Source organism: Leucoraja erinacea, chromosome 17, assembly GCF_028641065.1.
Source record: "Leucoraja erinacea ecotype New England chromosome 17, Leri_hhj_1, whole genome shotgun sequence".
Lineage (NCBI taxonomy): Eukaryota > Metazoa > Chordata > Chondrichthyes > Rajiformes > Rajidae > Leucoraja > Leucoraja erinaceus.
Genome location: NC_073393.1, coordinates 12,549,880 through 12,575,274, shown reverse-complemented (window position 1 = coordinate 12,575,274; position 25,395 = coordinate 12,549,880). Strand labels below are relative to the sequence as shown.

Genomic DNA, 25,395 nt, shown 5'->3' with positions numbered 1-25,395 from the left:
AGTGGCACAGCAGTGGAGTTGCTGCCTTACAGCGCCAGAGACTTGGGTTCGATCCTGACTATGGGTGTTGTCTGTATGGAATTTGCACATTCCATCTGTGATCACGTGGGTTTTCTCCGGGTGCTCCGGTTTCCTCCCACACTCCAAAGTTGTGCAGGTTTGCAGGTTAAATGGCTTCGATAAAAATTCTAAATTGTCCACAGTGTGTGGGAAAGTTTTAGCGTTGGCGCAGAATCGGTGCGTCATAGGATCTGTTCCTGCAATCTATGTCTAAAGTTTAAAATCTAAAGCCAAATTAAATGGACCATTATTCCACATGAGCTAACGGCCTTCGGAGAAATGTGATAAAGGGGTGAGTGGGCCAGAAGTGCAGGGGAGTATGCCATGTACCTTCTCAATTTTTAATTCCATTTTCCGACATGACACCAGAAGCTTTGATGATGTTAACTTTCAAATATGTACGGTTTTAAATACATTCTTCTGTTGACGGTGTGCAGTGGAATAACAAGGATCATAGTCATAAAGCCATGCAGCATGGAATCTGGGCCTTCAGCCCGCCAAGTCCGCACCAACCAGCATTCACCCCGTACACTAACACTCTCCGACACACTAGGAACAATTTACAATTTTACCGAAGCAAATTAACCTGCAAAACTGTACACCTTTGGAATGTGGGAGGAAACCGGAGCACCCAGAGAAAGTCCATGCGGTTATAGAGAGAATGTATAAACTCCCCACAGACAGCACCCATGGTCAGGCTCAAAGCCGGGTCTCTGGCACTGAAAGGCAGCAACTCTGCCACTGCACCACTGAGCCACCCTAAGATGATAGTGTAAATATTTAATCTTCTCTCTAGATGTGTGGCAAGTGATTTGGTTCATTCGTTGGTGCTAATTTTGCTTTGCAGGTGATATATTTACCCAAAACTTCTTGCCCAACTGGCGAGGAGAGGATGCATCTTTCTTTGGCATGTTTTCCATTTTCTTCCCCTCTGCAACTGGAATCCTGGCAGGTGCCAACATCTCTGGTGACTTGAAGGTAATTCAAAACATTCTGACTGTATGTACAGGAATGTTTTTTTTTCAGGTCCCAATGCAATGAGGTAATTGCAAGTATGAAGCTTCCATCTGTATCAGCAATAACTCAGTTGGCTTATTTTTTGGGTTTGTTTTAACGAGAAGATATCTCAAAAGTCTACATGGAAATTCTGTACTGGTGACATTTTATAATAAGCATGCAACTTGTTTTGAGTGTGGATTTCAACTCAACAGGTTCCTTGTGTCGACATATTATTTAGCCTTATTCTCATTGCATTTCCCTCGTAGGATCCTGCTGTATCCATTCCCAAGGGAACATTGTCGGCAATATTTTGGACAGCACTTTCCTACCTCATAATTTCTGCCACCATTGGTAAGTCTGATAGACCTGTTTTTAAAATCATTACCACATGTTGCACAGGCTTAAGACCCTCACTTGACATTAACAATATATGCAATTCATTCCCCTTTCTTAACAGTTGCCTGCTACAAATGATCCAGCCTTGTTTTTCTAAGTTGCTTACATTCTTTGATTTGATTATTGATAATTGATAATTCATCTTTAGAAGAATTTCGAATAACGAATCTATCGCAAGCCAATTCCATTGCTGCCTGTAGAATGCTTTTCCAACATGAATACAGAATAGCAAGCATCACCCACACCAGACAGTGCTTCCATTTATTCAGTAACTTTTAGTAAATGTCCCAATGGATTTCACATACAATTCATTCTATTCACATTGTGGAATTCTTGTTAGGTGAATGCACAATTATGTTGCAAATAACAAATTTCACAAATGACAAAATGTGTGTGCGTGCGTGTGTCCAGACCAACAACTCTTCACTTGAGATATCTGCTCTTTTCTGTCATACAGCCACAGAGTCTTACAGCATGGAAACTGGCCCTTCAGCCCAACTTGCCCACATTGGTCAACATGTGCCAGCTACACTGGTCCCACCTACCTGCATTTGGCCCATATCCCTCCAAATCTGTCCTATCCAGAAACTGTTTCCTAAACGTTGGGATACTCCCAGCCTCAACTACCTCCTCTGGCAGCTCATTCCATGCACTTTGTGTGAAAAAGTTACCCCTTAGATTCCAATTAAATATTTTCCCCTTCACCTTTAACCTTTGTCCTCTGGCCCTCGATTCTATGCTCACATTGTAATCTTGATTCTGTACATGAGAGTTCCTCGTAAGTATATATGGTGCTGAAGTAATAACCATGGTTTCAATGGAATATCCTCAACCTCCCTCAGTCCTGCATCCAATCAAATGAGATTCTGCTTGGACCATTATTGAAACTGGAGGCCTTGGATTTTTGTTCAGGATGTAGCAATGCTTAGCAAATATATTCTATTAACAACTTCATTGACCCTTTGTTTTAGGGTCTTGCGTGATACTTGATGCATCCGGGAGTGTGAATGACACCATTTCATTGGGGTCAATGGGATGTGAAGGTATTGCCTGTGGCTACGGATGGAACTTCACTGAATGTACACAGACTGGTACTTGTAAATATGGACTCATTAACAACTACCAGGTAAAAATACATGCAGCAATGTGTATAGAGTTATATTTACAATAACCTTTTTTTAACTCGTTGTTTTAAAGTATTAGAACAGGAATGAGAAAATGTAATATGTGGACAATAGTGCAGAGGAGAGTTGCTGCCTTACAGCGTCAGAGACGGTCACGGTGGCGCAGCGGTAGTGTGGCTGCCTTACAGCGCCAGAGACCAGGGTTCTATCCTGACCATGCGTGCTGTCTGTATGGAGTTTGGACGTTCTCCCAGTGACCCCGTGGGTTTTCTCCGGGCGCTCCAATTTCCTTCCACATCCCAAAGCTGTGCAGGTTTGTACATTTATAAGATTTTCCTCACCCAGCTGTTGGCTGTGCTGGGGCACTGAACGCAATAACAATCTGGATCGCGGATGTCTGCTTTTTGGTTTAGTTTAGTTGAGACTTACTGCGCAGAAACAGGCCCTAGGGCCTGTTTCTGCGCAGTAAGTCTCAACTAAACTAAACCAAAAAGCAGACATCCGTGATCAAGATTGTTTTTGCATTCAGTGCCCCACTGTGTCCACGCCGACCAGTGATCGCCACGTACTAGCACTATCCTACACAAACTAGGGGCAATTTACAATTTTATTTCCCAAGAGCCAATTAGCCTACATACCTGTACGTCTTTGGAGTGTGGGAGGAAACCTGAGCAACCTGGGGAAACCCATGCAGGTCACGGGAAATGTATAAACTCCGTACAAACAGTGCCTGTAATCAGGATCAGACCCGGGTCTCCAGCGCTGCAAGCTCTACCGCTGTGCCACCGTGCCACCTTCACTTCCATCTTCATGGAGAGATGTTCCTGAGATAAGTGAACACTTGAATTATTGGACGTGGGCCATGTGAGAAGGTGAAAATGCTTTGTGGAATTAGGAGGAACACAACATTCTACCTTCTTGTGGCTACATTGAGCTGCTTGTTTTTGAGCTGCTCGTTGCTGGGCAACAAAGTGGCAATGCCCGTAATGTCTTGAACGTCCGCAGTCAAATGCAAAAGTATGAGGTGAGCTGGTGGTCAGAGGTCAATGCACTCACCTCCTGCTCCATCACTGAGCCCGAAACACATGACATCCAGCCCTTCTCAAGTGTCTCTTCATCCTAGTTTCAGCTCTGCTGATGATTAAGAATAGATGGGCATGCAGTGTCGTGAAGTACATCTCAAGTTCCACATCTTTAGGGAGTGTTATGCCGTGGTCAGTCATCCTCTTGTTTAAAAAATGAGGACAATATGCGTGACTGTAACATAATGTCAGTACATTATAAACTGTTATGTCTCTTTCCTCTTTTTGTTAGACCATAAGTCTGGTGTCTGGCTATGCACCGTTGATCACGGCCGGGATCTTTGGAGCTACTCTATCTTCGGCTCTTGCCTGTCTTGTGTCTGCACCCAAAGTCTTCCAGGTGTGCAGCATTTTGTTACTGCCACAGATAATGTCCATGAGGGATGAATTCATGTTAATAAGCAGATATTTTTTGTAGTCGCTGAAGGTTTAAGATTTGTTTTGGTAATTCATTTTATTTTTCTGTCTAATAATGAACATAAAAAGGTTCTTGATCTCCAATTTTTATCGTTTAAGTAATCATAGTTGTTTTTGTGTAAAATGGGTGGTTCAATCAAACTGATATTTTTAAATCCTTATCTCTTAACAGTGTCTATGCAAGGACAACCTTTACCCTGGCATTGCTTTCCTTGGAAAAGGCTTTGGGAAGAACAATGAGCCCTTCTACAGTTACCTCCTCACCTACTTTATTGCTGTTAGTTTCATTCTTATTGGTAAGACTCAGCACAACTCAAAGTTCCTTCTAACCTTAGACTAGGGCGGCCTAAACCTATACCAATTCTAGTTATTTCTGCTCTGTGTAATGTCGAGCAATGTGAAAGGATGTGGTCCATTGAAAAAAATTAAAAATAAACCAGGAGTCCAAAGAATATAATGTAACATACTTAGAGTCATAGGGTCAAGCAGCATGGAAACAGGCCATTCAGCCCAACTCCATGTTTACTAGGATGCCCCATCTACACTGGTCCCACCTGCCAGCCTTTGGCTCTAAACCTTTCCTATCCATGTACCCACCCAAATGTATTTTAAATGTTATTATAGCATTTGCCTCAACTACCTCCTCTGGCAGCTCATTCCATATATCCACCACCCTCTGTGTGAAAATACTTAATGGGAATTTGTGTATTTTTAATTAAGCTTGCATACGCACGCTGGAAGCAGTGTTTGTGTTTTAATCTGTGATAGAGATCTGTAGATAAAGCAAGTAAAGTATTTCCAAAGACCAGGTATTGTATGTAATACCAAGAAGTTACAGGTTAGCATCTTGGTTCTTAAACCTTCTCCAACGCCAAATAGATGCCATAAGTTTCTAGCAGAACGATAGAGGGAATTCCTCCATGCCAAAATAGGCTGCATTTACGATCACAGTCCTTTGTTGTGTTAGGCACCATGCAAGACAAAAGAGACAGAACAGCACAAAACCAGGCCTTCAGACCACCAAGTCCAATTCTATTAACTCTAGGAAAGCACACAATGGTGCTATGTATTATAGAATAACACAAAATACATTGCAATGATCGTCTACTAATGTGCTGAAAGCATTTGTAACCGTGATGTGTTTTTTTTGTATGCAGCGGAATTGAACACAATAGCTCCAATCATCTCCAACTTCTTCCTGTGCTCCTATGCTCTCATCAACTTTAGCTGCTTCCATGCTTCCATTACCAACTCCCCAGGCAAGCCCTCATTTCCTATTTCACAACGTGTTTTTGTTTGTTTTGTTTGTGATTCCCGACAACAAACACTGGTAAATAAATAAACTCTGACAATAGAGCTTAATTTCTGCGGCAACCAGGCATGACAGTCATGATAAGGGGTCGACTATTTAAGGCTGAGGTAAGGAGAAACTTCTTCACGCAGAGTCATACAACATGGAAACAGGCCCTTCGGCCCAGCTTGTCCATGCCAAGGGTGGTGAGTCTTTGGAATTCTCCACCTCAGAGGACTGTGGAAGCTTCTTCCTCTTGCGTTTGAGGCAGCAGAAGTCTGCAGCAGGGTGATGCCATCCGGTTCGACATCCGTAGGTGCCCGCCCTAATCCGCCATGCTCCGGATTGGCACCAAGCTGCGGCGCTGCTGCTGTCTCTGTTTGTTGTCGTTCGCCTGCCTGAGGTCAGTTGACAGGGCTCACCACGGGGAGGTCAACAACATGAGCCTCAACTATGGAGGCTAAGTTCTTCAGTATATTCAAAACGGAGATAAGTGAGTTAAGGAATAGAGTTATATGAGTGGAGCAGGACAATTTTCAAATGTATATAGGAAGTATTCAAAAGTTTAGCTTAGTTTAGTTTATTGTCTCGTGCACTGAGGTACAGTGAAAATCTTTTTGTTGCGTGCTATTCAGTCAGCGGAAAGACTGTACGTTGATTACAATCAAGCCGTCCACAGTGTACAGATACAGGATAAAGGGAATCACATATACTGCAAGATGTAGTCCTGTAAAGTCCGAATACAGATAGTTCGAGGGTCTCCAATGAGATAGATGGCATCTCTAGACCACTCTCTAGTTGATGATTGGATGGTTCAGTTGTTTGATGACGGCTGTGAAGTAACTGCCCCTGATTCTGGTGGTTCATACTTGTTTATGTTTTCACACTTCTGTACCTCTTGCCTGATGGGAGTGGACAGAAGAGGGAGTGACCCGGGTGAGACTCGTCCTTGAATATGCTGGTGGCCTTGCCATGGCAATGTGAAATATAGATGGAGTCGATGGAAGGGATGTTGGTTTGTGTAACGGCCTGGGCTGCACCCACAATTCTCTGCAATTTCTTGCTGTCTTGGATGAAGCTGTTCCCAAACCATGCTGTGATGCATCCCAATAAAAAGCTTTCTACAGCGCATATGTAGATACAAGGGAGGTAGATACATTTTTAAAACACCTACAGATTGAGGACCGTAGAGATCTGGCACATGATAGATCATTCATGGTTGTATAAATGGCAGGCTTGATGGGTCAGATGGCCAACCAGTACTCCTAATTTTTTGTGCTCTTGTGCGAAGATAAAAAGTCAACCAAGATCTAATTTAATTGTGGAGCAGGTTCAGGGACTTTAATTGCCGTCTCGTTAAATTCTTATATTCACATGTACGTAGACTGTTCTCTACGCAAGTTATATTTTATGACCAATATTTTCCCTTCACTATATTAGTTGATGTTTTTTTTAATATTAATATCTTACACTACGTTGTGTAATGAGGAAAGTTTGGACAGGCTTGACTTGTATCTTTTGGAGTTTAGAAGAGTGAGAGGTGGCTAGATTGAAGTACATAAGATGTTATAGGCCCTTGACGGGGAAAATGTGGGGAGGATGATCCCTCGTTTTTGAGAATCTCGTAACCATGAACCTGTATAAAAATATGTGAGGTTGTCCATTTAAGACAAATAAGGTGGAATAGTTTGAATCCGAGAATCTTGATTCTTTGAGACTTATTCATAGAGTCTTACAGCATGGAAACTTTAGCCCTACTTGCCCACACTGGCCAACATGTCCCATCTACACGAGTCCCACCTGCCTGTGTTTGGCCTATAAACTCTAAACCTTCCTATCCATGCCCCTGTCCAAATGTTTCTTGGAACTCAAAGAACAATGGAAGCAGAGTATTTTAATTTGTTTTTAAAAAGGAGTAGATAAGTATTTGATAAGGAAAGGGTTGAAAGGTTTACAAAGGTAGCTAGCAAAGTTATGCCCAATAAGTCAGATAAGCCAGGGTCCCCTGGGATTGCAGGGCCAGGTGATGTATTCCTGCTCCCAGTTCATATATTTGCATTAAGTGTATGCTTCTTTACATTATTTTTGATGTCTTATTCCAGTTTGTGTAAATTTGCCGAGCACCATTTGGACAATGTTTCAGTAGAATGCAAGTGAAGCAAGGGCAATGATAATTAGTATGGTAATTAGTAAAGTGCTTAATCATGAATACTATGATAATTTGTATCATGTTCAGTAAAACCTGGCAAAGTGCTTGATCATGGAGATGACATTGAACACTATCTCACTTTTAAACAACTGACTTTGCTATTCTTTCTCTAAAGGGTGGAGACCTTCGTTCACATATTACAACAAGTGGGCTTCCCTGTTTGGTGCAGTTGCTTCGTTAGCCATCATGTTCTTACTAACGTGGTGGGCAGCTCTCATTGCTATTGGAATAGTTGTTTTCCTGCTGGCATATGCACTGTACAAAAAGCCTGGTAAGTAATTAAGAAAACCGCAGGTACAAATAGCATTACCACCCTCTGTATTGCACTAGTCTAAAGCACCTCAAATGTTATTTTATGTGGGTACAATGCTGAAGCTTCCACCTTTCCAAATACTGAATTGACGGTGTTCTTTGTAGTTATGCATCATGTGTAATTCGAAATACTCCATGAATTTTCTGAAGGCATTGAATTGTGCGGGAATATGATCTAGAGTCACATCGGTAACTCGTTATCGACCAAAATGGTCGCTTGGGAAGTAAGTGCCAGTCAGTGAGGGCAGCGGATCCTTCATCAATAAGGAATATCGGAACAGAAGGCTGCAGAAGCTAAGTCAATGCATATTTTTAAGGCAGAGAATGACCGATTCTTCATTAGTACGGGTGTCAGAGGTTATGGGGTGAAGGCAAGAGAATTGGATTGAGTTGGAAAGATAGACCAGCCATGGTTGAATGGCAGAGTAGACTTGATCTGAATCTGAATCTGAGATCAGCCATGGTTGAATGGCAGAGTAGACTTGATCGTTCCGGATGGCCTCATTCTGCTCGTAGAATTTATGAACTTGCGAATTCTTAAATCACTTGATATTCACAAGTTACGGCAGTAACATTTTGGAGTAGAAATCATGTTTTTACGTTACCCACCACTTCCCCCTCTCTCAGGTAACCAAGGCCAGTTATAACTGTACAGTGTTGGCAAGAATCTTTCAATACAATACAAGTTACGGCAGTGAGTAACATTTTGCAGTAGAAATCATGTTTTTTAAATTCACACAAACATTACCCCCACTGTGATGGAAGGCACTTCCCCCCTCTCTCAGGTAACCCCAGGCGGGCGAGTTATAACGGCCATTTTAGTACAGTTAAAAGTCTGGGAGGCAAGGGCGCTGGATCTTGGGCGATGTTCACCCCGCCCTTTCACACACACGAGAATCAAGCTCCGGGAAGATCTCTCCAATCCCCGAATAGCTCAACACCTATTGCTGGAGGAATCGATGCTGTGCATTCCGAAACGATGTCGCTGCAATCTCCCGGCTGCAAGGCCGCTCAAGGCCCCACAACACAGGGAAAAAGTCGGGTCTCACCAGGGAGAGCTGTGCATTTATCAGACACCAACACTTTTAACTGACAAAAAATGCTTGTGTATTATAATTTTCACAATGAGAATAAGTGGAGATCTTCCCAATCTGAATAGCTCAACATATGAGGGAATATGCTGTGCATTAAAATGTCGCTGCAATTGGCTGCAAGTCAAACAACATCTCACCAGAGAGCTGTGCATATGACATTTAATGCATGCATGTGTATTATAATTTGTAATGTAAGTGTAAGCCTATTTTTTCCTTGCGACCTGAATGATTGCTTGATCCAGAGAATCATTGCTAAAGTCTTGTTGTTGACCTCACAGTTGGTGTGGAGCCACATCTCATTCTATTTGCAGTGACTCCAAATGGCAATTAGTACTTTGGCTTCAGGCAGGGTGCAGAGAAGATATACGAGGATATTGCCAGGACTCCAGAGCCTGAGCTATAGGGAGAGGTTGAGCAGGCTAGGACTATTCCTTGGAGCGCAGGAGGCTGAGGAGTGGTAATCTTATAGAGGTGTAACAAAATCATGAGAGGAATAAATCGGGTAGACGCACTGTATGTTGCCTGGAGTGGAGGAATCGAGAACCAGAGGATATAAGTTTAAGGTGAGGGGGAAAGATTTAATAGGAACCTGAGGGGTAACTTTTTCATGTAGTTGTATATAACAAACTGCTGGAGGAGGTAGATGAGGCAGGGACTATCGAAAATGTTAACGAAAGATTTTGCAGGTACATGGATAGGACAGATTTGGAGGGATATGGGCCAAATGCAGGTAGGTGAGACCAGTGTAGATGTGACATGTTGGCCAGTTTGGGCAAGTTGGATCAAAGGGCCTGTTTCCACGCTGTAAGGCAATATGTCGCTATGACTCTTCAAACCCAAAGTAAAATCCAATCCTTGGAGTGATGTAATTGATCCAGTCCTTAGCCGTCATGGGTTATGGGGAGAAGGCAGGGGAATGGGGTTAGGAGGGAGAGATAGATCAGCCATGGCGGAATAGACTTGATGGGCTGGATGGTCTAATTCTGCTCCTTTCACTTATGATCTTAGATTGGAGAAATGTTTCGGTAGTTTATTTAACGCATTTCTGTATAACCCTTGTTTTCTGTTTTAAGCTGTAAATTGGGGATCTTCCGTTCAAGCTGGCTCCTATAACATGGCCCTGTACTACTCTTTGGGCCTAAATGAAGTGGACAATCATATTAAAAATTACAGGTAAATAACCACGTGATGTACAGCAAGTAGCTGGAGAGTTTTACTCCACCCAGGATCTAGCGCCAGAGACCCGGGTTCGATCCTGACTACGGGTGCTGTCTGTGTGGAGTTTGTACGTTTCCCCCTAGTGAGACCCTAGTGTGCGTAGGATAGTGCTAGTGTAGGGGGCTCGGTGGGCCGAAGGGCCTGTTTCCGCGCTGTATCTCTAAACTAAACTAAACTAAACAGCTCCACGCAGGTCATTTCACAGCAAACAGAAGGATGTTCTCCACAGTAAACAAAAAAAGATGCCAGCCAATATGTATTTACAGCACAATTTGGAATTATTGTGAAGGCCTCTTCCAGTTTGTCTGTTGAAATGAAATAAAGGAAGAACTGGCTGCCAAATATTGAATGATATCCAGCATGGGGCACTTTCCAGAGAGTCACTGACTCAGGCATGAGGCACCGAGTGGCCAGTACTTCTTTTGTATTCCTTAACTGGGTGAAATGACTCAGACACATGACTGGTGAGATCCACATGAGAGTCATGGCCCTTTAGGCATTTAGTAATCACAAGGGTCATCATCAAGTTGCCAGGATTATCACAGAGACATCAAGCATTACCAATTAACCTCCAAATACTGCTGAGAGAACCACGGTGGCACAGCGGTAAAGTTGCTGTCTTCATTAGTTAGTGCAAAATGTTTTGTTAAAGCTAATATTATCAAGATTCAAGATTCAAGAGAGTTTATTGTCATGTGTCCCAGATAGGACAATTAAATTCTTGCTTTGCTTCAGCACAACAGAATATAGTAGGCATAAATAAATACAGAACAGATCAGTATGACCATATACCAATGAATATATATATATATATATATATATATATATATATATATATATACACACACATAAATAAACAGATGAAGTGCAATGGGATATTTAACGATCAGTTTTGTTTGAGTTGAGTTTAATAGCCTGATGGCTGTGGGGAAGCAGCTATTCCTGAACCTGGATGTTGCAGATTTCAGGCTCCAGTACCTTCTACCTGAAGGCAGCGGGGAGATGAGTGTGTGGCCAGGATGGTATGGGTCTTTAATGATGCTGCCAGCCTTTTTGAGGCAACGACTGCGATAGATCCCCTCGATGGTGGGGAGGTCAGAGCCGATGATGGACTGGGCAGTGTTTACAACTTTTTGTAGTCTTTTACGCTCCTGGGCGCTCAAGTTGCTGAACCAAGCCACGATGCAACCGGTCAGCATGCTCTCTACTGTGCACATAGCATATCACATAGCATATATACTGTAAATGTTGAGCTTAACAATACACCACGGTGTGGTCTTTTCCATCTCCTCCCATGATTATAATGCCCCAACTGTGTGATCTGTTTCGATTAACTCACCAAGATTTGTATATTTCTAGGCCTCAGTGTTTGGTTCTTACTGGTCCTCCAAACTTCCGTCCAGCACTGGTGGATTTTGTTGGGACTGTTACCAAAAACCACAGCCTGATGGTGTGCGGTAATGTGCTGATCGTGAGTGTGTTTGAACCTTTGGAACCTGAGCGTTATTTTCATGAATCAACTGTGTTTGATGATGACGTGTACCAGCCACAGGAAAATGAATTCCTTCTTGCTGCAGCTTAACAGGCCCGTAAATGCAATAACACACACATAAATAATAATCAGTAGTACAATAAATTAGTAACTTCAATACAGGTCCACTACAGGCTTTCCGGCACCCTTGGTTCCACAGCCTTTCTGGACTAGACATACTTGTTCCTACTTGTTCCACAACATTCTTAGCACCACCACATTATTGGGCCTTTGCTGCCTCTGTTTAATTGCTCGGCCTTTGTGACAAATCTTCATTGAGTGGTTGAATGATTTTTCTGAATCTAAAGTGTTGAAGTCCATTGCATAATCCTTCCTTCCTACTTCACTGCAGCTTTAGCATTGCTTCCAGGGTTTGTGTTCCTGATTGCTACCATCTTCCAGACACAAGTCTTCCCCGCTCACTCAGTTTGATCATTGTAGACATTTATCCAATTAGTGTAATGAGTCATGGAGTCTTGCAACGTGGAAACAGGCCCTTCGGCCCAACTTGCCCACACCAGCCAACATGTCTCATCTACACTAGTCCCGCTGCCTGCATTTGGCCCATATCCCTCTAAACCTATCCAGCCCATGTACCTATCTAAATATTTCTTAAACGTTGCGATAGTACCAGCCTCAACTACCTCCTCCGGCAGCTCGTTCCATACCCCTACCACCCTTTGCATGAAAACGTTACCCCTCAGATGCCTATTAAATCTTTCCCCCCTCACCTTAAATCTATGTTCTCTGGTTCTCGATTCCCCTTCTCCGGGCAAGAGACTCTGTGCGTTTACCCGATCTATTCCCCTCGTGATTTTGAACACCTGGTTTTTATTGCTAATTACACCCTGTCCTCAATCCAAGGGTGGTCATCAAAAAGAAAAGTTGCCTGAAGTCACCTGTAATGGACACATCAAGTGGATGGCCAAGAGAAAGATCAGGTCCTTTTACACAGCAGTGGGTGCAGACAACATACGGACTGGATCACAAATGCTAATGCAGGTAAATGCATGCAATGTGAATGATATTGAGTAAAGTCAGGCCACAGAGTGGATGCATGGAAAAGGCAGGGTGGTTACGGAGGATCTCTCCTGGACTACAAACACCACCGCAGCAATCAAGAAGGCCCAGCAGCGACTCTTCCTAGGATCCTCAGAAAGTAAAACAACCTGGAGGAGAAGCTGCTGGTGTCCTTCTACCGCTGCTCCATAGAGAGTGTGCTGGCGTACTGTATAACCACATGGTATGCCAGCTGCTCTGCAGCGGACAGGAGAGCCCTTCAAAGGGTCATCAACACCGCACAAAAAATCACTGGCTGCCCACTGCCCTCCCTGAAGGACATCTTCAGCTCTCGCTGCCTTGGCAGGGCAGCCAACATCCTGAAGGACCCTTCCCACTCTGGACACAACCTGTTCCACCCGCTGCCCTCTGGCAGACGGTACAGGTCTTTCAAAACTCGCACAGACTCAGAGACAGCTTCTACCCCGTAGCCATACGTGAACTTAACAATGCAAAATAAGAAATAACACTCACATTCAACTGAATTGTTCTACCTCAGCTGCTATTGTTATTTATCTGTAATTTTTTTTTTTATATGTATATATTTTTACCTTTTCTTATATATTTACAATTGCTCTTGTGAATCGCACCGTGGGATTGACTTTTAAATTTTGTTGTACCATGTGCAACGACAATAAAGAGATTCATTCATTCATTCAGGAAGGGAAGAACAAAGGGAGGGTGGGACAGAGAAGGCAGGAGGTAAGGTGGGACAGGAGTAGGGAGGGCAGAGGCAAAGTGGACCAGGGGTAGGGCAATGACAATATGGGACAAAACGTGCTGGTCGAGGCTAGATTGGACAGGACAAGATGGGACACGGGATAGGGCTGAGGCAATGTAAGGGAGAGAGCAGAGCAGCAGCAAGGGGGCAGAGAGTTGCTCATGATACAGAAGCAAGGTGTTATTGTACAAATTACACTAGAGCAAGGGGTAGTTTTGTCGAATCTCCAATATCTTATAAACACAATTACCAGTGTCTTATAAATTGAAGATATATAATTTAAATAAAGACATTGTAAACGATAAACGTTCATTGTTAATTAGATATTTTATTCTTTGGATAAGAATACCCAACACTACGCTTTACTTAAATCCCAACTGTGCCAATTCGACAGGAGTAAGAGGTAGATCTTTTGCATGTCTTTGGGTTGAGGAATTGTAAAGGTGAAGAAGGCCCAAGCAAAGCAGAGAGAGAGAGAGAGCACATTTTCACACGTTCCACACATGTTTCAAAAACACTTGGTTCCATTGCATTAAGCATCTTCCTCATGCTTTTAATTGTGAATGGCCTCGCACATTTTGAAAAGTATGAAGATAGTCACAAAAAGCTGGAGCAACTCAATGGGACTCTGGAGAAAAGGAATAGGTGACGTTTCGGGTCAGGACCCTCCTTCAGCCTGAAGATATTCTTCCACCTTTTCAATGATGATTGTTTAAGATAGAATGAGAGAGCAACAGTCTGAACGAGTGCATGAGAATTTCCAAATTCTCTTTGTTCAAATTAACTGTTTTGCCCACCGTTCAGCAATGCGTGCATGTTTAAAATAAATCACATTCTATGTTGACTAGGCTGTCGGTCTGGGCAGGATGAAGCCCAATGTTCTCGTGATGGGATTTAAAAGCAATTGGCAATCTGATCATCCGCAGAATTTGGAAAACTACACTGGCATTATCTAGTGAGTATTTCATTCTGAAAACCTATCTGAAAGGAAAGATGATATTGGACGTAAATATTGCGATTGATGAGAATTTATTTTGTTCCAGATATTTTATTTTAACCATTTTCACAATGCTTTGTTTTGAACGTTTTGCCACAATTGTCCTGGTTGTCAGGGTTATTCTACAAACCATGGCATGAACTGAAGTCACATTTTTGCACCCCATGCCTTGAAGTCACGTAGAACGTTCACTATATCTTCCCATCAGTTCCAACACTGAAGAGGTGACTCTGTGTCTAATATTCCTTTAAAACTGAGATGAGAAAAACTTTTTTCACACAGAGTGGTGAATCTCTGGAACTCTCTGCCACAGAGGGTAGTTGAGGCCAGTTCATTGGCTATATTTAAGAGGGAGTTAGATGTGGCACTTGTGGCTAAGGGGATCAGAGGGTATGGAGAGAAGGCAGGTACGGGATACTGAGTTGGATGATCAGCCATGATCATATTGAATGGCGGTGCAGGCTCGAAGGGCCGAATGGCCTACTCCTGCACCTAATTTCTATGTTTCTATATTCAGATTTATACAGTCACACTGTACACAATATAACTGTGCAGAGAATCAACATTAAAAGAGAAGATATCAATACAGTGCAAGATACACATGTCAGGGGTTACAGGGAGAAGGCAGGAGAATGGGGTTGGGGGGGGAGAGACAGATTGGCCATGATTGAATGGCGGAGTAGACTTGATAGGCCGAATGGTTTAATTCTGCTCCTAACACTTATGACATTCTGACCTTATGACATGTACTTGCCATAATTTGTTGCTTCCGAGTATCAAATAAGCTCTTTCCTCAGTTTTCTGACCTGGCTCATTTGGGTGTTTGACATTGTTTGACATGACAATTTTCATTATTCATAGCTCACTCAATGTAATGAATAAGACAATTTACTTGGTTGTTACCACATTGCTGTGTGTTGCCGTGGGATGTGTACACACTGGCTACTGTGTGACCTACAATACTGACCATACCTCGAAAGGACCTCAGTGTTTTTACTGATTTTTTTTACAAGGCAATTTTCTGGAAGTTTGAGGTGGCAGTGGTAAACTGAGAGAACCGGACATTAAAAACCTGAGTTAATGTTGCAAATATGCTTGCTGAGGCGGCGCAGTGGTGCAGCTGTAGAGTTCAGTTCTGTTTATTTTCACGTGTACGGAGGATCAGTGAAAAGCTTTTGTTGCGTGCTAAGCAGTCAGCAGAAAGACAAAATATGATTACAATCGAGCCATTTACATGATAAGGGAATAACGTTTAGTGCAAGGTAAAGCCAGCAACGTCTGATATGGGATAATCCGACGGTGGATAGTAGATCAGCACTGCGCTCTGGTTGTGGTAGGATGATTCAGTTGCCTGATAACAGCTGGGATGAAACTAGAGACTTACATGCCTTACAGCATTAAAGACCCGGGTTCGATCCTGACTATGAGTGCTGTCTGGGTTATGGAGTTTGTGCGTTCTCCCTTTGACCGCGTGGGTTGTCTCCATGTGCCCTGGTTTCCTGATGCTGATTTACCAAGGAAAGACACAACGTGCTGGAGAAACCCTGCAGGTCAGGCAGCATCCCTGGAGAACACGGTTGGATGTTGTTTCTGGTTGGGACCCTTCTTTGGACTGATCTGAAAAATTAAAATGGTCTTTTTGCAAGCGATCAAGAGACACAAGGCTAAATACACCTAACCCAGCAGGTAACCCAGCAATGGATGAAACCCTCTGATCCATCCAGCTGTCATCATATTCACCTGCGTACAATGTTACACATTCCAATCCACATCACAACAACCACCACGTCAACATCTTCGAGAGCTCAAACAATAGGTTAAAAATGACCCTAACAATTGCCCCCCCACCACCTACCCAATCTTTGCACATTGTTTCATCTATTTTGTGTTTTGTGTATTTTGTGTTTTGACGACTGTTGGCAGATCAAATTCCTTCCTGGGATAAATAGAGTTCTATCGTATCGCATCGTAATTGCTCCAACTGTGTAGAAAGGAACTGCAGATGCGGGTTTACACCAAAGATAGATACAAAATGCTGGAGTAACTCAGCGGGATAGGCAGCATCTCTGGAGAAACAGAGCTAGGTGATGTTTCGGGTTGAGACCCTTCTTCAGACTGATTAGAACTTTTACCTAAGATTGCATCCTGTGCTTGAATTTGCAGCGACTCATTCGACTTGAATTATGGTGTGTGCGTGACGAGAATGAAGCAAGGCCTGGACATCACACGAATGACCCAGACTTGTGGTGAGTCGGCAAAAGCAAAATGCAGCGGATGCTGATCATCCGAAATAAATTCTGGGACCCCTTGAAACACTGGGATGTCAGGCAGGATGTGTGGAGATAGAAATAGGGTTAATCTTTTGCAGTTTTTGTTCAGATAAATGACTAATAGCCTGATTTTTTTCTCTGTGAAAGCAATTATTTGTGTTGTTGAAGGGTTTCCACAAGAATCTCAAACTGTAAAGCACAGAAAAATTTGAAGATAAAGAATAAATATCTTTGATAACGGACAATGTACTTCAAGGGAATTTGTAACCATGTGCCTGTAGCTCATTGGGATTGTGTTGTTTTGAATTGAATGCTGCCTCTGTCACTTATTCTATTACATAAAACAACCCTTGCTGTTTTTTTTATTTCAGTAGACACCAGCGCTGTGTTTGTTGAACAGCAGGCCAGTACCATTTTCCAGTTGGAACAAGGCAAAAAAAACATAGACATCTACTGGCTCTTTGATGACGGAGGTAACACGTTAGCAGTGTTCCTCTTGTGAGCTGTATAGTGGATGAAATTCAAGTTCTCTGTTCTATGTGGCTATACAGCTGCAGGTTAAAATATAAGAATATCAGTTATGTTGCTGCACACAGAGAGAGCTCAGTTGCTATAATTAGAGTCATAGACCCGTACAATTGACAATTGCATCATCAGTCCCCACTGTGACCGCACCAGCCACACACTTACATTAATCCTGCTCAAACCTATTTTATTCTTCACATCAACTTCCTGCAGACTCTTCTGCTCGCCTACACACTGAGAGAAATTTACAGTGGCCACCCACCCCATATAAAATTTACTGAGGATTTACTAAGAAAATCCGGAGGTCGCTGGTCGGCGGTGTGCGGAGGTCGCTGGTCGTCGCGGACTCGGTGGGCAGAAGGGTCTGTTACCGCTCTGTATCTCTGAACTAAACTAAATAAAACCCGACACGTCGCCTAGACCTCCGCTCCATAGATGCTGCCTCACCCGCTGAGTTTCTCCAGCATTTTCGTCGACCTTAAACTAAAAATGGGATTAGTGTAATGAGTAATTAGTGGCGGGTATGGACATGCTGAGCCAAATGACCTGTTTCTGCACCACTCTGAAGATCAAAAAACATGTGAATGGGAAAGACAACGGTAAGCAAAGATCTTATAGCGAAGCGCTTCGCTATAAGATCTTTGATGGTAAGGAAGAGAAGTGGAGGATGGGGGATGGGCTTGGGGTGGGGGAAGTGTAGCAGTGCGTGAGTATCCCAGAACCTGGTATACTGGGCCCTACTGTTACGCCTCTGCTGTTTTCTGACCTGTGTTTTCATTCCTGTAGGTCTCACCCTCTTGCTTCCGTATCTGCTCACTCGCAAGAAGAGGTGGTGCCAGTGTACGGTCCGCGTGTTTGTGGGCGGTCAGATCAGTCGCATGGACGAGGAAAGAAAGGCGTAAGTGGGCCTGGCTCTGTGAAGACCTCTTCCACTGGGAATAACCACTGGGAATAATCCCAGCGAAGTCAAAGACAATCACATTTGGCCTTTGGGTCTGTGCTGTGAGGCATCATGGATGTCAAATCATTTCCAATAGAACAACTAATGCACGTTTGTGGCATAAAAGGCACCAGCCATCATGTTGAAATGCCTGACCTCCTTTAATCACCACCAGAGGTAGTCAGAGCAGCAGGTTGGATTGACAATGAACATGCAGTGGTGATTTAGGGCTTGGACTATTTGAGAAAGCTCCACCTTTCCAAAGCTGGATGGACAACCCTCTAGCACCATTGGTCATTAACTATTCGTTGGTTACGTTTTACTAGCATTATTAGTTATGGCCGTAATTCTCTTAAGTTCTTGGAGCATTTTTGCAACGTTTGCTAAGGAAGTAGGGAGTGGCGAGACCAGATTTTAGTTTTAGTTTTTAGTTTAGTCCTAACTAAACCTTGGCGAGAAGTATGTGGGAGGCATCACACTTCAGTGATGTTCTCCAGGGTCACAAACTTGTATACCTTCCTCGGGGGAATGGGAACCAGGTGTAAAGCCACACTATTCCATTGTCATTTGAACATCATAAAGAAGCTGCCCGTATAATTCATTTTTATTGATTCTGTTTTGCAATTATTTTCATAATATTTATTAAAAAATTATAACTTTTCTTTTCGTAGTTTCTGATTGTGTCTGAAGGTTAGGGCAGGGTGGTGGTGCAGTAAGGTTGGCACTCTTGCTTCATAGCTCCAAAGATTTGAGTTCAATCCCAATCCTGGAGGCTGTTCTGCAGAGTTTGCATGTTCTTCCTGTGACTGCATGGGCTTCCTGTCGGGTGCTATGGCTGTCATCCACATTCCAGAGATGTGCTTGTGGTTTAACTGACTATGATAAAATTATCCCCATGTCAGTTGCTACAGGATCAAATTGGAGTTGAGGACTACAGAATGGGACTTACCGCATGGCACTGCTTTGAGTCGACTTGAACTCATGGGTCAAATGTCTTTGTCTGCCTTTAGTTTAGTTTAGAGATACAGTGCGGAAACAGGCCCTTCCGCCCACTGGGTGCGTGCCGACCAGCCATCCCAGCACACTAACATTATCCTACACATACCAGGGACAATTTATATTTATACCAAGCCAGTTAACCTACAAACCTGTACGTCTTTGGAGTGTGGGAGGAAACCGGAGCTTCCCGGAGAAAACCCACGCAGGTCACTGGGAGAAGGTACAAACTCCGTACAGACAAGCACCTGTAGTCAGGATCTGGCTCTGTAAGGCAACAATTCTACCCCTGCCACCCTGTCGATGAAAGTAAGTTGCAAACCTCCAGAGTACTCAAGAGTTTTTGACAAGTGTCCATGCCAGGGAAGCAATATTACTTAATGTCAAAGCTTGGTTCCACCGTTCACTGAGTGAGGCTAGTTCCGGCCTCTCACAATCTTTCCATTTCCTCATGGAAAGCAAAATCGAAATGTGGGTGATGGAGCAGGTTTCTCATTACTAGGGTCCATGGAACCAAGCGGACAGGAAATTATCTTTGTAGATGATCAACAAGCACGGCCATTTCACCAACAACTCCAACTTCTGGATCATATTTTCCAGTTTCCATTTTATTCCACTTTTTAAGACAGGACATCAGTGTTGGAAAGTGAATTAGCTCCTAGTTCAGGCTTGTTAATGCCTCAAAGTGAAAATTTCTTCCAAGTCATTCTTCATTGTCAACGGAAAATAGCTCATGTTAGCGTTTAAAGAACCAAAAATAACAATTATTTATTTTTTTGTGTTTAGGATGATTAATCTCTTAAACAAATTCCGTCTTGGTTTCCATGAGGTCCATGTCCTGCCAGACATCAACCAGAAGCCACGTCCTGAACAGTAAGGAATATTTGAACACAGTTCTGGGACGTTTGTCACTCCCTCATACTTGTGGCTTTAGTTCCAATCGCTGGTTTTAACTGAACATTCAAGCTGTTATTCTTTCATTGTAGAGTGAAGAGGTTTGAGGATCTGGTTGCTCCTTACAGATTGAATGATGGGTTCAAGGACGAAGCCATCGTTAATGAGCTAAGGAAGGACTGTCCTTGGAAGATCTCAGATGAGGAGATTAAGAAAAACAATACAAAAGTACGTAAAGATCACATTAAAAGAACCAGTTCAGATGCTGAACTTGTTACGTATGACTTGAAACACCAGGACTGTTGGATTGAACTGAAATATTAAAACCTGACCGTGCATTAATATCTAATGAGGCAGTAACTCAAAAGGCCTTTGGTTGTTGCTGCACCTGTAGATTTTCGGGACTATCAGATGCTAATCGTATTAATTGCCTAACACATGTTTTTTTACACGTGAGATTAAAGAGATCAGGAAATAGAACCTGCTGGGGTTTCATTAGTATGTTTCAGGCTGTCCAAAACAAGCTGAACCGTAATACAAGCACGCTGGGCCCTGCCTCTGGCTGCAAACCTACCCTCATTCCCATGTTCCTGACTGTCATCCCCCCTCCCCTCCCCTCCGTGTACTCCCAGCTCACACTCCAGGGTAACGAGAGTTTCAGATGCCAAACCATCAGGAATATCGGATGCCAAATAAGCAGAGTTCTACTGTGGTTAGACTGCTATTGCCATGGGAACTCGAAACTCTTCCCACTCGGCCAAGCATATGGAATGTCATTTTCCATTGCAGTGTTCCGGTGTATGGATCTCGTACCAATTACCAGATTAAAGACATGTTTACTTTGCAAATGTGGCTGAATATTTAGGTAAAGAATTGAATGTTTTAATTTTAATGAAGATATATGTCCCCACAGTGCTTTGTCCTTAATGATATCATTAGATTTCAGCAACAAAATCTAGCAAATGAAATGATTAGCAACAGGATTTTTGTTCACTACCAGCAATAGTCCACGTTTTGTTAATATATTCATTGTACCTGTACCAGTGAATCAAGTTTACAGATCAGATAAGTTATATGCCTGGAAGTCAAATGTATGAGGAGTCTTTAAGGAGCTAAAAGATGAAGTGAGCTTTGATGATATCATTATTTTTGGTGCAGTCACTTCGACAAGTGAAACTGAATGAGATCTTGCTGGACTACTCTCGCGATGCTGCACTCGTGGTGGTGTAAGTATGAAACCTATTAGTTTATTGTCATATGTACTGATGTACAGTGAAAAGCAGTTGTTGCATGCTAACCAGTCAATGGAAAGACAATACATGATGACAATCGAGCCATTCACAGTGTACAGATACATGATAAATGGAATAACGTGAATAATATTTCGTGCAAGATAAAACCTAGGCTGTATAACCTCCAGCTTTGACCATCATCAGTCCCTTTCTTAATGTTGTGGCATATTCAGTAAGGAGGATCTTGTACAAACCCCCACGTTATGCAATATTTATTTGACAAGTGTGGACTAATGTTGGGGAGAGGGTCGGAAAAGTTCTTTCAAATTTTGCTCCTCTATTTTTATGATATACTAGACCAAGTGCAGACCCGTTGGGTCTGTTCCCCCAACGTGCGGTTGTGGGGGGGAAGGCAGCATGCAGCATCACACACTAACTACCCCCCCCGCACTCACGCTAATTACCCCCCTTGATATTATATTAATATTATTAGAGAGGTTAGGTGAGGAGAGAAGAGGAGAGGAGAGGGGGGGGGGGGAGGGAGAGGAGAGGAGAGGAGAGGAGAGGAGAGGGGAGGGGAGGAGAGGAGAGGGGGGGGAGGAGAGGGGGGGACAGGAGTGGGGGAGGTGAGGAGAGGGGGGGGAGGAGAGGGGGGGGATGGGGAGAGAGAGGAGAGGAGAGAGAGAGAGAGAAGAGAAAGAGATGGGGGAGAGAGAGAGAAAGAGAGAGGGATAGGGAGAGAGAGAGGTGGGGAGAGAGAAGAACCCAAAGCCCCCAAACAGGCAGTGCTTTTTTATTTCAAACTAACCATATTTTATTTTCAAACCACATTAAGGGTACTTACTCACAAGAAATTTGTTCAGTGTCATTCAGAGCTCAGAGTGCCCTCCATGTTGCAGAGTGATTGAGGCACACCACTTGCAGAGACTGATTGAGGCACACCACTTCCTGGTTTTATAGTAAATCCCCCTCCCTCCAGCAGGGGCAGCAGAGAGAATGGGGAATTGTGTAAAAACATTAATATCTCTGTTAATTTTAATCTACGGGAAAAATCCTCGGCACACGTGCGGCGGAGGGGGGCTCTGAGCAAATTTCCAAAGAATTTTGATCAAAAATGTTTTGCATCAGTTGGGAAATTCATGCACTGTGTTAGGGAGGAGAATTACAACACAAGGTTAATGTGACCTGATTATTGGAGCACTATGTTAATTATTAAAATTATGTAATTTCACTTCCATTAGCCACTCAGCCAATGAGCTGGGGCAATTCCATCGGATATTATCCTATTTTACTGTGTTGTTTAAAAATGGATTCTAATTAAAATATATCCATATTTTATGAAGCTGTGATACAGAAACATGTAAATTCATACAAACTGATACACAAAAATGTAAGTTCACATAGGGGATGAGATTATAAATAAAGCCCACGTATTTCTACAGATTTTTTTTTAATCGTTATTCAACATATTTGAACATTAGAATGAAAGTGATAGCAAAATATAAATGACTTTACTCCCAGCTGGAACCTGATCAGATTACGGTGACACGGTGACATTGTCTGTTGCGTTTATCTTGTTCCCTGAGCTAAGATTCGATTTATGTGTATGTGCGTGTGTCTGTATGTGTAAATATATATACAAACACACACATATATAAAAAATAATATACACACACACACACACACACACACACACACACACACACACACACACACACACACACACACACACACACACACACACACACACACACACACACACACACACACACACACACACACACTTTCTCCATCAAATTGATACATTGAGCTATCTTCCCCAAGAGTATCAGACCTAAATACATTTGTGATGTCTCTCATTCAGACACAGGCACATCTTTCCTGCCACTTTCCACTTCCCCGTCCACTGTATTTAGTTGCTTCTGGATCTTTAAATGTATTCATGGATACCTGAAGAAAAATTACAAAGAAATGTAATGGGCCTTGTGAGCTTAAGTTGCTTTAAATACATTAGGATCAATTATTACCCTTGAGATTCTATACAAAGAGCATGTTTTTTAAATATATTTTCTATTATTGGATTTTTGTTGAACCAAACGTGATCATGTGTGGTTGTTTTTTTTTTCAGTACTATGCCTATCGCAAGAAGGATTCAAAGCCCCAGTGCATTGTACCTGGCATGGCTGGAGACAATTACACAGGATCTACGTCCCCCTGTCCTATTAGTCCGAGGAAACCAGCAAAACGTCTTGACATTCTACTGTCAATAACACTTACTCACTTTAACACACTCTTGAATATCCTATCAAGTAGTTGGCACAACAAATTTGAATGTGCAGGAGGGAACTGCAGATGCTGGTTTAAACGGAAGATAGACACAACTGGACTAACTCAACGAGTTAGACATCATCACTGGAGAAAAGGAATAGGTGACGTTTCGGGTTAAGACCCAAATTCAGTCTGAATACAGTCTGAGGACGGGTCTTGACCCAAGAGGTCACCTACAGTATTCCTTTTGCCCAGAGACTTGCTGAGTTACTTCAGCTTTTTGTGTCTATCTTCATCTTAAATTTGAATGTATGATGAAAATGAACCTGTGAAACTACACTTCTTTGTACTGTGATTTTAAGAACTAGAATGCAAACAAAAGTGAGCTGAGAGTAAAGAGACCAGCATGAAAGAGCAGACGTTGATAACAGAGCATGATTTTATGAAGGCATTCATTTGTAATATATATAGTAGAATCTCTAATTAAAGTAATTCTATTATGGGTCAATGAATATTGTCCATCCTATTAAATCAATAGTATTGCTAATTCTTGGAGGAAATTAAATTAAAACATGTGGCTATTGTATGGATGTTTTGATTAAAACACGCCATCATGACTGTTCATCATCTGCATGATGGGTCGAGCCCTCCAACTGGAGTCACCACCTCCAATCTGCACGCAACAGGGCTGGATGTGCACTGCCGATCTCGCTGGCCCTGTGTCAAGTAGGGAGGTTTATTTTGTGACCCTAACCCTATAACAGGCTTTGTTGGCAGAGGATGTGGAGAGGCTGTGAGGAGAGTGAGTGCAGATTTGTCCCATCGCCGCTGTCAAGCACTTTTAATCTTTACATTTCACCCTGCTTGCTTAGGCGTTTCAAATCTTTCAAAGTGAAGTAAATTATGGGAAAGATGCAATAAATGTAAATATTCAATAAATTTATTAAAACATAATTAAAGACATTACTTACCTTCTCCTTTGCTTTTTTCCGTCTAAGTTGCAGGCGTGGGATCATCATGTAATCAATGGGTCACAGATCTGACATGAGATGTGATCTGGTATTGGAAGCTAGTGTGATGTTGGGAAATCTGGCAAGACTGGGGTCCATCATTGGATTCCATCTGTCACCCAACAAAGTCTCAGAGTCCAAGGTAGACACAAAATGCTGGAGTAACTCAGCAGGTGAGGCAGAATCTCTGGAGAGAAGGAATGGGTCAGTACCCTTCTTCAGTCTCAGAGTCCCCCTGATGGACCACACATAGGCGCAATTCTGAGATTTACTGATACATAGTTGAAAGGAGCTGCAGCTATTTCCAGCATGGTTTGGCCCATGGCGTGTGGTGTGCCTGGGTGATGGTTTGTGCTGCAATTTCCTACATTATAAGTTCCTGTTTTTTTACGATGGGGCAGGTAGAACGGGCCAGCAGTGGAATGACTGAATGTTTAAGGTAATGGATAGAGCGCCAAACATGTGTCCAGCTTTGTCCTGAGCGGAGTGGAGCTATTTGATTATCGCTGGAGTTTCGTTCACCCCAGCAAGCGGAGAGTGTTTCAAGCTCCCCATCTGACCTGACCATCCCTTTAGGCAGAGCAAAGCCTGTGGGAGAGAGTTACTGGCTGTGGGTTATTCAACACTTATACCCCATTATATTCCACCAGCTGCTAATGGACCTGAGATGCCTACTTCCTGCAACAATATTTTGTACGAGCAATAACTGTGGGCAGTGTTGAGGTTTTTTTGTGTAGGAAGGAACTGCGC

At 42.8% G+C, this 25,395-nt stretch overlaps 1 protein-coding gene across 1 annotated transcript in view; it reads left to right on the top strand.

The window, feature by feature from the left end:
- Nucleotides 1-25,080, top strand: part of slc12a3 (solute carrier family 12 member 3) — a 41,629-nt gene extending 16,549 nt beyond the window's left edge. Inside the window, exons 8-25 of the mRNA XM_055648567.1 lie at nt 908-1,038; nt 1,326-1,410; nt 2,427-2,581; nt 3,894-4,001; nt 4,251-4,374; nt 5,236-5,337; nt 7,694-7,849; nt 10,058-10,157; nt 11,562-11,673; nt 12,598-12,735; nt 14,362-14,468; nt 16,674-16,756; nt 17,152-17,253; nt 18,092-18,203; nt 20,028-20,114; nt 20,228-20,363; nt 21,294-21,361; nt 23,496-25,080. Of these exons, the coding sequence (XP_055504542.1) occupies nt 908-1,038; nt 1,326-1,410; nt 2,427-2,581; nt 3,894-4,001; nt 4,251-4,374; nt 5,236-5,337; nt 7,694-7,849; nt 10,058-10,157; nt 11,562-11,673; nt 12,598-12,735; nt 14,362-14,468; nt 16,674-16,756; nt 17,152-17,253; nt 18,092-18,203; nt 20,028-20,114; nt 20,228-20,363; nt 21,294-21,361; nt 23,496-23,637 (2,048 nt within the window). The 3' untranslated portion in view covers nt 23,638-25,080. The remainder of the gene's footprint in view (nt 1-907; nt 1,039-1,325; nt 1,411-2,426; nt 2,582-3,893; nt 4,002-4,250; nt 4,375-5,235; nt 5,338-7,693; nt 7,850-10,057; nt 10,158-11,561; nt 11,674-12,597; nt 12,736-14,361; nt 14,469-16,673; nt 16,757-17,151; nt 17,254-18,091; nt 18,204-20,027; nt 20,115-20,227; nt 20,364-21,293; nt 21,362-23,495) is intronic.
- The last annotated feature ends 315 nt before the right edge of the window (nt 25,081-25,395 follow it).